This window comes from Gasterosteus aculeatus, chromosome 3 (assembly GCF_964276395.1).
Source record: "Gasterosteus aculeatus chromosome 3, fGasAcu3.hap1.1, whole genome shotgun sequence".
NCBI classification, from domain to species: domain Eukaryota; kingdom Metazoa; phylum Chordata; class Actinopteri; order Perciformes; family Gasterosteidae; genus Gasterosteus; species Gasterosteus aculeatus.
The window spans coordinates 16,753,319-16,765,530 of record NC_135690.1 but is presented as its reverse complement, the minus strand read 5'-3'; the positions used below and the strand labels follow the sequence as shown (position 1 = coordinate 16,765,530).

Genomic DNA, 12,212 nt, shown 5'->3' with positions numbered 1-12,212 from the left:
ACGTACCGAGCACTCTCTCCCCCAGGCCGCCCCAACGTACCCAGCACTCTCTACCCCAGGCCGCCCCAACGTACCCAGCACTCTCTCCCCCAGGCCGTCCCAACGTACCGGGCACTCTCTCCCCCAGGCCGCCCCAACGTACCCAGCACTCTCTCCCCCAGGCCGCCCCAACGTACCGAGCACTCTCTCCCCCAGGCCGCCCCAACGTACCCAGCACTCTCTCCCCCAGGCGCCCCAACGTACCGAGCACTCTCTCCCCAAGGGCGCCCCAACGTACCGGGCACTATGTCCCCCAGGCGCCCCAACGTACCGGGCACTCTCTCCCCCAGGCCGCCCCAACGTACCCAGCACTCTCTCCCCCAGGCCGCCCCAACGTACCCAGCACTCTCTCCCCCAGGCCGCCCCAACGTACCGAGCACTCTCTCCCCCAGGCGCCCCAACGTACCGAGCACTCTCTCCCCCAGGCCGCCCAGCTCCATGTAGGCCGTCTGGAAAGCGTCCCTGGAGGCTCCGTCCAGCGGCTGCTCCTGGCCGTGGACCATTATGCTGCTGCACCTGCAACGCGTCCGTGGATTAGTGCTTTCACCCTTTCCTGTGCTAATGAGATCGTCGTGATTTTCGACAAAGAGCAGGCCGAGAACCATCGGACCCCATCGTTGGGTTTCTCCCCACACACACACTTTCCCGGCCTCTTTCAGCCTCTCCATTAGTTGGACTGAAAAAGGTCACGACTTTAAAGTTTAATTGTTTCTTTTTTTGTAAAGGGTAACTCATTTTCTAAAACAGCCGGCCGGGAGCAGATAGTATCGGGGACTATTTCCACCGATTAATACTGTTTTTACTCCCAGCGGTGTGAAGGAAACACGGCACAAAGGAACAGAAGATACCTCAGCTTTTGGATACACGGATAATATTTGTTTCTTGGGTCGATTCAAATGTCTTTTCGTAAAAACTTACAGTTTCTCGGATGCCAACGTTAATAAGGCTTTATAAACAGTCACATGTTAGATGATTCACGAAGGGGAATAAAATACACTGGGATTCCTGCAAAACAACATCAGCTTTATAAGTAGATTATAACGTATTATAAGTATGTTTTTGATGAATTATAGACGTGGCTGTCATAGAACAAACAGTTTAGTTTGTATTCACTACGTCCCTGGAAGAGAAGAAATTAAATTGATTGAAAAAGGAGTACAAATTCCGCGTCTCGTCGCCCAGGAGACACACGATCGATCCGGTATTGATTGACCAACCTGTCCAGGATTCTCTCCGGCGCTCCCTTCATGACCAGAATGTGACCGGAGGGATTGTCCTCCACTTCATGGACGGAGAGCTTTAGAAAAAATACAAAACAGAAGGGGAGGACATTGGAGGACCGGCGAGGACATGACAGGATTTATCTAAGAACACGCAGCGACGCGTCGGTTGTGTCCCACCTGGAATCTTTCATTTCTCTGGAGGAAAATGGTCGGGAATGAGAGGCTTATCGAGTCGGACTCGACTGGGGGCCTATTGTACGTCGGGCGAGTGTGTGTTGAAGGGGCATTCGATCGCACAACGCGTGCTTATACGCTTCGCCTCCCCCCCCCACACACACACACACACACAAACACACACACCAGCCATCTCATTTGTATCTGAGTCACAGCGTTTCTAATCTCAGGAAACCAGAGCAAAAATTGCTTCCTTCCCCCCCCCAGACGTCCCTATTTTAAAACGGCCTACAGGTTCACATAATGCAGCGGAGGGTCCTTTGTGTGCGTCAACATCCCCGTTGTGTTCCGCTGGTTCAAATCTCTGGCCGGGGGAAAGCCAGGTGCCTTTGAGCAAGAGTCACTTCTCACAGTGCTGCGGTTTAGTGTCCAGGTGAGGAATGGGGGAGTGCAATGCATTAACCTGTAGATGTGTGCTTAAAAGTGCTGGTTCTTTACACTTTACGGCTCAGGTTGTTGTTGTAAATGTCGGACTACATTAAAGGAAAAGACCCCACTGAGGAATGAAACATTCCTCTTTATGTGCGTTGGTTACTTTGTCCAAAGAAGGAGTCGAGGAGTCCTTCTTGTCTAGTTTTCTTGTCTAGAAATCTTGCGAGAAGGTTTTGCTCACTTTCACAAAAATCATCTGAATGGCCACGACAATAAAACACTCCTCACTCCCGTAAAAACGTCTTTAGAGTCCTTTCAATGACGTAGTTTTCCACCTGCGGGTAACGCAACCTTTTTTCTACATCATAATATTGTCAATGTATAAGCAAAAAGGGGGATTGAAGAGACCAAACATAGTAGAAATGAATAAAAATACATATTGCATACTAATAAATAACATAGACGACGGAGCACCTGGTATTTGTTGGTGGAGTTGAAGGGGATTTCTGCCACTTTGGGGTTCCTGGCTCTCATTTTACGAACACCCCCACAGCACAGCTCGATGCATTTCAGCAGCGCCGACTCCGACGCGTCGCCCGCCGTCTCCCTCTGGGCAAACACACACACGCACACACACACACACACACACACACACACACACACACACACACACGCGCATCAGCACAGTGACTCACGTGTGCGTGTCCACAAACGACCTTAACGGATTAAAGAGGCACCTGAGAGGCTTTCTCTGCTCCCCCACTATATTTGTCATTAATGATGCAGGTAGCCGAGCATCATCTACTTCACCTACGCTTTGTTGTCTCAAAGTTATGTAACGGTCTAATGTGGAAGTAATGAAAGCGCAAAAATGAGTTTTCTTTTCCACTTTCGGCGAATGAGGAATAATTTGATTAAAGCAGCTCAATCTCTTCGGGAGGAATACGGCTGATTAGTTTGTCATGTCTGCAGTTTCTCAGGGTATTTCTTAGGATATGAAGGGTTGGAGAACATAAATATCGTTGAACAGTAAAGGGGTTGCAAAGGATGAAGCTGAAACTGATTCATTTGTTATGGTCCATTTTTTGTTTAATTAAAAGGTGCATAGTGAAAAAGTGCATGTGCACGTTAGTGCACGTGATTTAGCCCCTATTGTTAGCGGCGTTAGCATCAGTAGCTGTGAGACGCCGTATGGAGGCACTCCCTCATCATACATATGATGCTCCAAATTCAATTCTTTCACTTTTGGGGGGAACGAAGTTTGAAGTGTTCTCAACACACTTTACATACATACGCGCACACACACACACACACACACACACACACACACACACACACACACACACACACACACACACACACACACACACACACACACACACACACACACACACACACACACACACCTGGTGGCAGACAGGAGGTCCAGTTTACGAGGCTCAGCATTGAATAATCCAGTTTGGACGCATGAATTTGTTTTGGGGTTTTCTGCAGGGGGGGGGGGTCTAACAATAACCTATAAAATCCATCTTGATAAAAGATGATCACTGCATATCATCCCGCTTTCAGAGACCATTTATTATCATCCTTTGTGAGCTGATTGAGCGACATACCAACGGGGGCCAAACTAAGACAAGACAATCCTCTTCTCTGCAGTTTATTTTTTAATGAACCGCCTGAAAACAAGGACACGCGCTGTGTGTGCGTCCTGGTTTGTGCCTTTTCATGAATGAATGAATAGATTGAGAAACCCCCGGTTGTCTGAAAACCGCCGCTGACGATGGCGCGTGGGCCTTGAGACGCTGCGTTCAGTGACTCCGGGAGATCACGGCGTTCCTTAACGCGGGCAGGAAGCTTCGGGCACCTCGAGGGGCCGAGAAGCTGCAGCCAGAAGTGACCAGTTTTGGCTCGATGTGGCCGCGGCCGCTGGAACACTGGGACAGTGTTAGTGACTAACCGACCCAGCAGCGCGCGTGCTCGCGTACCAGCGTGGGGGAGTTTATTTCCAGGGGTGTTTTGGATTACTCTCTGTGTGTGTGTGTGTGTGTGTGTGTGTGTGTGTGTGTCCAGTTGCATTGGCAGGTTGTTTTTACAGGGTTTATTCCGCTGCAGGTGCCATGTGAGTGACGGGATATGAATGTATATCTTTGTTATGCTACTTTACGTCGTGCTTACGTATATTTTGGATTTAAAACATGATGCATTGCGAACCAACTGTTTTATTTACTTGTTCCCGATATAGCAGTGGAGTGACTAAGTATATTATTCAAGAGCTGCTGTATTTGTCACATTATAGATAAGTTACAGCTATAAATATGGTTAATAATGTTATTGTCAGTTTATAAAATAAGATTTTGAGCTACTTTACCTCGGAGTACTTGTAGGAAAAGCAATCGTTTTGTCGACTTTGCGTCCCAGTGGACCAAAGCGGGAGTGTAACTACGCAACGGCCTCTCGTCTTTACTGCGGCGGCGTCTGGCCGTCCCGTTGGCTCCCCGCGGGTTCCCTCGGGAGTGGAGCTCCTCCACCTCCCGCCGCAGCTCTGACTGCAGGTCGCAGGTCCAGCCAAGCCGAAGAGCGTTTTTTGCTTTTCTTTTGCACGGTGACTCCGAGGACAAGCATCAATAATGACCGAGCTAGAAGAGGCCGATCCTTCGGCATCTGTTTGGGAGCTCGATAAACAGTAAGGAATTCCTCACAGTAGCCTCCTGCTAATATATAACATATATATGTATTTATATATATATAACATAACATATAAATACCAGCAGCGCTTATTGTTTGCGTGACCATGTGATCCGCTTCACTCGATCTGCACATCGTGTCCCGCCGCATGAATAATGTGTCTGCTGCACTGACCAAACCCGCATCGCAACCCGCCGCTTCAGAGAGCTCATGCGTCGATGCTAAAGGTTTGGAAAACGCCTTGGCGGCGTCTGGAGTGCAGAAGCCTACCATCAGGATGGGGAAGCTCTCCTGCCCGGCTTTGAATTCCGCTCTGTTGCAGAGGCCGGCAACGCGAGACAGAGCCGTCCAAGTAGCAGAGCTCTTGTCAAAACACAAACCTGGGAGAATGCAGGAGGGATGTGTGTTAGGCTTTTTGAAGCGGGGGTCCATGCAGTATTCATGCTACCGACTTAACTCTCGGCTCGCAGAGCGGCACTGGATATCGTAGCTAAATAACAAAGCAATTCCTCATTCCTTGACAGAAGTCATTTTTCAATTCCCCAGCGTGAGGAAAGGCATTCATTTTTAACTAGAACGTCTCAAAAAGTAAAAGCTGTTTGGAAATCTCGCTCAAAATTTCATCCTCCCCACCCATTATGAACCCAAAAGGACCTTCTCTCCGCCTCCGTCTCTATTTTTTATTTCAGCCCAGACTCTCCAGAGTGGTCGCTGTCGCAAAGAGAAAAGGGAACATCATGCAACATGCAGCTAACGAGCACACGGAGCCTCAAACTGCCGCTGGAGTTGTTGAACTTGACAAAGCGAGGTGAGAGAAACCACAGAAGTTGCCGCGGCTGCAAAAAAAAAAAATAGCTCGTTCTCCTGAAAAATGAATGCGGTTTTCTTTTCTTGAGCCGCCCGCCTTCCCCGTCTCTCTTCACCGTACAATTGCCGAACCCAACACTCATTGCGTAGAACACCTGTTCGGTAGCCGGTTAGCAGGGTTGCAGCGCCCAGCGAGCACAACGCCGCTCAATTACTCCAGGAAGCGGTGCCAAAGCCGGCTGGCGGTGGGAACATTGGACGTATGAATTCCAGCAGGTGGTCACATTCCCGTCTCTATTCCCCCAAAGCTCTCCCCTTCCACTCCTCCTCCTCTCCCCGCCTCACCCGTCTGGTCCTCGGTGGTGTCGGCCTCGTGGATCTGGTTGTCGAACCACATGTGGGCCACGGTCATGCGGTTCTGGGTCAGCGTGCCCGTCTTGTCGGAGCAGATGGTGGAGGTGGAGCCCAGAGTCTCCACGGCCTCCAGGTTCTTCACCAGGCAGTTCTTCTTCGCCATCCGCTTGGCGGTGAGCGTCAGACACACCTGGGGGGGACAATGGGGGAGGGAGGGAGGGAGGCGAGGATGGATGATTGTTGGTCGACGAGGGGAGACGCGCACGCACCGCTGCGTGTGTGTGAGTGTGAAATCACGCGTGGTGCAGGTGCCTTGCAGCATATGTTTGTGTGTGTGTGTGTGTGTGTGTGTGTGTGTGTGTGTGTGTGTGTGTGTGTGTGTGTCTTTGGTCGGCTGGCTAACAGCAGGTGCGCGGCGACGCAAAAACACATTGGACAGACACATTCCATATGCTGCGTGAGACACATTAAACCACGTTGCCCAAAGAGCATCGGCACAACTCCTCGGTGTGTTTAAAGCAAAAAGCAACCAAAGAGAACCAGCCAGTGGAAGTTAATTTATTTTCTGTAAGCGCTGAAATGTCGACGTGATGGCATTTCAAATGCCAGCTGGCACAAACCTCGGCAGCAACTTTTTGTTTATTGTTGCCGAAAAAGCTCAACTCACTTCAATATTTGAGCAACTTATTCCCTGGGTATAATAAATCAAGCGCTCCCACGTTAGCCAGCGTCCAGCCAGCGAGGGTCACTTAGTGTACGGCCATGACTAACAACACTGATGATGGCCGCGGCCCATTGGGACGTGCCAGTGAACCAGGACAGCGAGCCAGCGGGCGCGAGGCGAGGCGAGGCCCCACCGAGCGGCTCGGCCGGCGCTAAGCTGCATTTTGATGTCAGCGATCGATCAAATTACTGCGCGAGAGGAGAAAACAGCTGCTGAAGATGTCACACCGCTGGATAATTAACACCCAACTCTGCTTTTACCCCTTTAGTTTGAACTAAACTAGTTAGCGAGTGAAGAGAAGTCGTACATTATACGGTTGGGTTGCATCTGTAACACACGCACGTGTGTGTGTGTGTGTGTGTGTGTGTGTGTGTGCGGGGGTGAACTCCGGTTTCTTTGTTGTAGCTGCTGTGGGATCAGCCGATCAGACAAAATGTGTCGTGTGTGCGAGTCCAAGACAAATGTTCCCGTGAGGACGATAAAGTGTGTTAAGTTTATCGTATCTTCTGTGATCCTATTCTAACACACCATCCTTTATCTTATCTAATCTAATCTTATTGAATGAGTGTCTTATCGTGTTGTACAGTCAGATATCGCACACAGCTAAAAAAAAAGGGTGAATATTAAACGTGTTTGGTGGCCGGATAAAATTAACTAAATGATTTATAATGTTGCTCCGTGCTCGTTGTTTAGAAATTGAGTAAAATTGTTTGCAAACATGTTCTCCATCACTTAAAAATGTAATTCAGCTGCATATTCGGCCAAATCACAAAAAAATAAAAGCACACAACTTTTAAATTGAGTGCAGCTGCGATTAATGATTAATAGTAATAATAATAATGTGATACATGACTCGTTGCCACTGGTCATTTAAACTTTAAAAATGTAAACATCTAATTATAAAATGAAATAATAAAAAAAAATGCACATTTGCAACACAAACCGTCTATAACCTTCGGTTGTTTGCGAAACCAAACCTCATGAATTAAGCCCAAATTCTGTTCACTGTTGCCAAAAGCATTCTTTCCTTCTGTCCGCGCTTCAAGGGGAACCGCTTCTCTGTGATGCTCCTTTGAGCTCCTTCGGGGGTTTTATCCTCCCGATAACAAAGATGACAGACTCACGGTGACGGTGGCCAGCAGTCCCTCCGGCACGTTGGCCACGATGATGCCGATGAGGAAGATGACGGCCTCCAGCCACGTGTAGCCCAGGATGACCGACAGCACGAAGAAGCTCAGGCCCAGGAAGACGGCCACGCCCGTGATGAGGCGGATGAAGTGCTCGATCTCGATGTTGATGGGCGTCCGGCGCACCTGGAGCTCCGAGGCCAGCGTGGCGATGCGGCCCATCACCGTGCGGTCCCCGGTGCATATCACGACGCCGCGGGCCGTACCTGGGAGGAGGGAGAGCGCGTCCGCTGAGAGTCTCTCTTAGAGCAACACACTCGTGTTCTTTGTGAATGGCGGCTGTTTGGAGGTTGTTTGCAAAGGGCTCTTTAAACGGATGTCCAGCCGTCGGGGAGGTGACGGGCGGGACGGAGAGGAGGGTGATGGATGGAGGAGAATCACAGGTGATTGATGGTCGAGAACGAGTGAGTGAGGAGAGAACGGCACTCGAGTGAAATGCAAGCAATGTGATCTACAGGCCTCAGCAGAATTTACAGGGATTATTATTTTCGGTGCAAACTGAGAAGGACATGAGTGGATTATACAGAGTAACACATGCGTTGTTTTAGGGGAGGAAATGTAATTAAAATATTGTGAATGCAGCAACAAACAAAAAAAAGAGGAAAATCTCCATTATGTTAGATCGAGAGCAGAGATTTCTAATAATATGGAACAAATAAAACCCACACTTTCAATATGAATGCACTTAGAATAAAAAAGTAATATGTTGAACCACTTTAGACTTTAGATTAAAACTTGATGATGGAGATTCTAATACGACAATCCAATTGAAATGATCTCTGCATCACAGTTTGATGATTGATGGCAACTAATATGAAACATCAAATCCCAATCGGTTAGCGCTCATTAATAAACTCACTGCATTCCAAATGCAATAACACACTCCTGCAGGAAGGAGGAACGCGCGTGCAAAAACAAGCTCTCCGTTGGGCGACAAGGCCGAGACAACGTTGATCTCCAGACGGCAACAAAAAAAAAAAAAAGACCTTTTAGTGGCGATTAGAAACAGAATCTGGGCCAGATGTGGCCTACTGACCCTCGACACAGTTGGTGGAGAAGAAACAGATGTTGCGCGTCTCCAGAGGGTTGTCGTTTGTGAACTGCGGTGAGCGTGTCTGAGGCTCCGATTCTCCCGTCAGAGACGAGTTGTCCACCTTCAGGGGAGACGGGGGGGGGAGGAGGAGAGGAGCGGTGTTACCCGGTGCCACTGAGGGACGCAGCAGCACAGACTGACAGGGCGGAAATGAGAGTAGCGGCCACGTGGCAGCAACAAGTGAGCACTCTGGCGGGCTTATTCTCCCCGCTGTCCTCTGCAGGCGGTGGAATGCAATTTATTACCCCGTCATATTACGCCGCTTCAGAATCAAGAGCATTAAACTCGAGCTGGACGCGCGACGTCTTGGAGACGTTTTCCTCTCATAGCATCAGTCAGCACTGAAACTAGTTGAGTTAAATATAAAACTTTAGATGGAGCAGCTGCACGACCTCATGAGTGTGAAGAGAATTCTGCTTAGCTCAGTTATTCTTTAAAGGTGCAAAATGTGAAAAACACGTCTCAAAGTGAATAAAATCGGCATAATGTGCAGAGGTCGCAGTGTTGTGTAGCAGGTACACAGGTGCACTAGACGCACATGGAGGGAACGTCGGTCCCGGAGCGTTTCTATAGAAAAGTGGCAGAAACAATAAACTGCAACCGGCGTCCAATCAGAGCGGACTGAGCAGGAAACGCAAAACAGGCCGACGCCCACTCGGGAATATTAGACGGACAGCAGAGGTGGCCAAATCATGGCCACCTCTGCCACCTTGATTTGAAGCACGTGGCCAGATTTAAAAATTAAAAATCAAAAGAAGACAAGTAACCAGTGAAAAAAACCATGTTTGCTAAATCTGTGCTCATCTGGAGGCGAGCAGCATTTTCGCGCTGGTATGAAGGAAGTTGCAGGACTGAAATGTGTGAATAAAATGTCGCTTGTTGGAAGCAAAAAAAAACAAAAAACCTTTGGAGCGGAATATCTGAACTGTTCGGGGGGGCTGCCATGAAATCTGGGAACGACATGCGACGTTCCGCTGATATTCCCACCGGCCTCGGATGCACCACGGCCTCGGTCTCATTAGCCGAATGTCAGCAAAGTCGCACACGACAGCGATTCATCAAAGAGCCGGAGACACCGTTGCCCCCCCCCCCCCCCTCTGACTCCTGCCCCACCTTGCAGCCGCTGGACGAGACCACCCGCAGGTCCGCCGGGATGCGGTCGCCCCCTCTGATCTCCACCAGGTCTCCCCGCACCACCAGCTCAGCGTTGATCTGCATCTTCTCCCCCTCCCGGATCACCAGCGCTTGCTGGCAGGGAGGAAAGGGGAAGGGGGGGGGGGGAGGGGGGGGAATCGGGAACAGAGGAGAGGATTTAGACAGAGGAAGAAAAGCGATAAAAAAGCCAGAGGGTGTGAAGGGAAGAGATGGAGAGATGAAAAGAGGGAAAATAATACAGGTAGTGGGAACGGAAACGAGGAGTGAAAAGAGCTGAAATAGGTCACAGAATGGGGCCGTCGCGGTGCAGCTCACCTGCGGCACCATTTTCTTGAAGGAGTCCATGATTCGGGAGCTCTTGGCCTCTTGGAAGTAGGAGAAACAACCGGTGATGATGACCACGGCGGCCAGAACCACGCCCAGATACAGCTGAAACACAACGCCAGGAGCGGGTGTCATCGTGCAAGTAAAGGGGCTTTACAAACCGGGGGGACGGCCTTTAAAAAGGGCAGAACCGGGCGAGGAGCCGGGCTCGGCCTCCGCGGGACATTCGATTAGGAGGAGCCGAATTCTCGCGTTCTATGTTCCTGTCCTCGCTGCCAAGTCGACATCTGTCTCCCACGAGGCCGGAGAGACCACCGGGGCCTCCTAGAGCCGCGGCGGTGCGGAACATTTATTCTGCTGTTTATTTCCTGCGAATATTTTCAATTTCACTGGTGAAAAATAAATCTGTCATAGGTGCAGCTCCCTTTGATGCAAACAAGACAGGCGGGCAATTTGGATGAAAGCGTCTGCCAGCTGGCGCGTCGCGCTGGATGTCCTGGACTCCTGGAAGATGAAATTCTTAAACCTTGAGAAGTTTCCTATTTTAGAAGGCGCCGCTTTCATTTGACAGCAACAACTGGGAGTTTTGTCGGTGTGTTGACGGCGTTTGCTTTCCAGCTCGGCGGCTGGTTGTGTCTTCGCGTGTTTTTTTTGTGGGTTTTTTTGTGTTTGCAGATTCGAGCTCAGCTCCCTTTGCCTCGCTTCATTTCGGGAGACATTTGTTCGCCAGCTGTGCCGAAACGGAAGGGGGCCACATCTGTCCACACAGGCGACACATTTAAATCTACTCAGGTTTAAATGATTGAAATATTTCATGTTTCATTTCGAGATTGTAGAATAAGGCAGTAAATGATGGGAATTCAGCCTGGGGAAGATTCATTTTCTCACACCGAAGGAGACAACGCAATCCTCCGGCTCGATAAATCCACCAATATAACGTAAGATTGAGTTTAACTGCAATGTGTGCAGCCCTGTTACGGAGGCTTTTTCCTCTTAAATAACTGCTTGTACATTATGCAAAAGCCTCAAAGTTCCAAATCTGCAGGCCGTCTGCTCGTGAGGCAGCAGAGCATCCAGCCGTGCACGCCGAGCGGTTTAAACAGGAGGAGATCAAAAGGCACCACGTGTGCACGTGCGTGTCGGCCCACACTGTACGTTACTGTATGTTACGCAAGGCCTTAATGCCGGCTCGGCTTGGGAGAGCGCTGGTAATTGCATAATGATTCAGTACGGGCGGGTGCACGAGGCGGGGCGACCGACTCCAGAGCAAGTGGTTCATTTACATCAAGGGTCAACGGGGTCGTGGTGAGTTTTAATGTGTTTTTAAGTGGGATTTCTATTCTATTTTAATGACGTTTTCTTTTTTTTCTTTTTTTTTAAGTGTCTCGTCCCTCGTCTTCCTTCACGCTGCGGCTGACGCGTCCGTGTCGGATCGTGTGACCTAATTGCGTTGCCATTTTGGCCGAGACTCCCGGGAAGGAGATTAAGCTCTCGAGAGGCCGTCCTGGTTGAGTAAAGGTCAAATTCACAATCTAAAGAAATGTAGAGAGTCACCAACGTGGAAGATTCTGACACATTCTGGACGCCCTGTAAAATTTGATTTAGCATTTATCATTAAGGGTGACTTCAGTTTTTTTTTTTCAACCTTTTTGTGACAAACAAGGACATCATTCTTTTTTAATTGGTCCAGTATCGAACTAGAGAGCTGCATACAGCACGTCAAAGCATAGACAGGCTGAGGCTTCAAGGACCGACCCCCCCACAAAGGACCCTTTCGCTTCATTTGGTCAGATTTGTGTCACGCCAACTATTTGGTTTGCTAACAAGATATTCAGTATTTCCCAATATTCAGTTGCAGTACGCTAAAGTACCAGGATGTTGAAACTGAAAGCAGCGCCACTCTGCAAGTATCAGGCTAAGCTAAGCTAAGCTAAGCTAAGCTAGGATGGTTACCCTTTAAGTTAGAACATGAACGTGTACAGCAGTGTGTTGTTATGTGTGGGGGGCTTTGAAAT

General features: G+C 49.3%; 1 protein-coding gene across 2 annotated transcripts in view; it reads right to left on the bottom strand.

Annotated features, from left to right (window-relative positions):
• The window catches only part of atp1a2a (ATPase Na+/K+ transporting subunit alpha 2a), a 29,793-nt gene that overhangs the window by 13,203 nt on the left and 4,378 nt on the right, over positions 1 to 12,212 (bottom strand). For both annotated transcript variants that reach the window (XM_078099811.1, XM_078099810.1), the window contains exons 5-13: positions 10,189 to 10,302; positions 9,832 to 9,966; positions 8,662 to 8,779; positions 7,563 to 7,831; positions 5,706 to 5,904; positions 4,824 to 4,933; positions 2,343 to 2,477; positions 1,257 to 1,336; positions 446 to 555 (exon numbers count right to left, since the gene is read on the bottom strand). In XM_078099811.1, the coding sequence (XP_077955937.1) occupies positions 446 to 555; positions 1,257 to 1,336; positions 2,343 to 2,477; positions 4,824 to 4,933; positions 5,706 to 5,904; positions 7,563 to 7,831; positions 8,662 to 8,779; positions 9,832 to 9,966; positions 10,189 to 10,302 (1,270 nt within the window). The remainder of the gene's footprint in view (positions 1 to 445; positions 556 to 1,256; positions 1,337 to 2,342; positions 2,478 to 4,823; positions 4,934 to 5,705; positions 5,905 to 7,562; positions 7,832 to 8,661; positions 8,780 to 9,831; positions 9,967 to 10,188; positions 10,303 to 12,212) is intronic.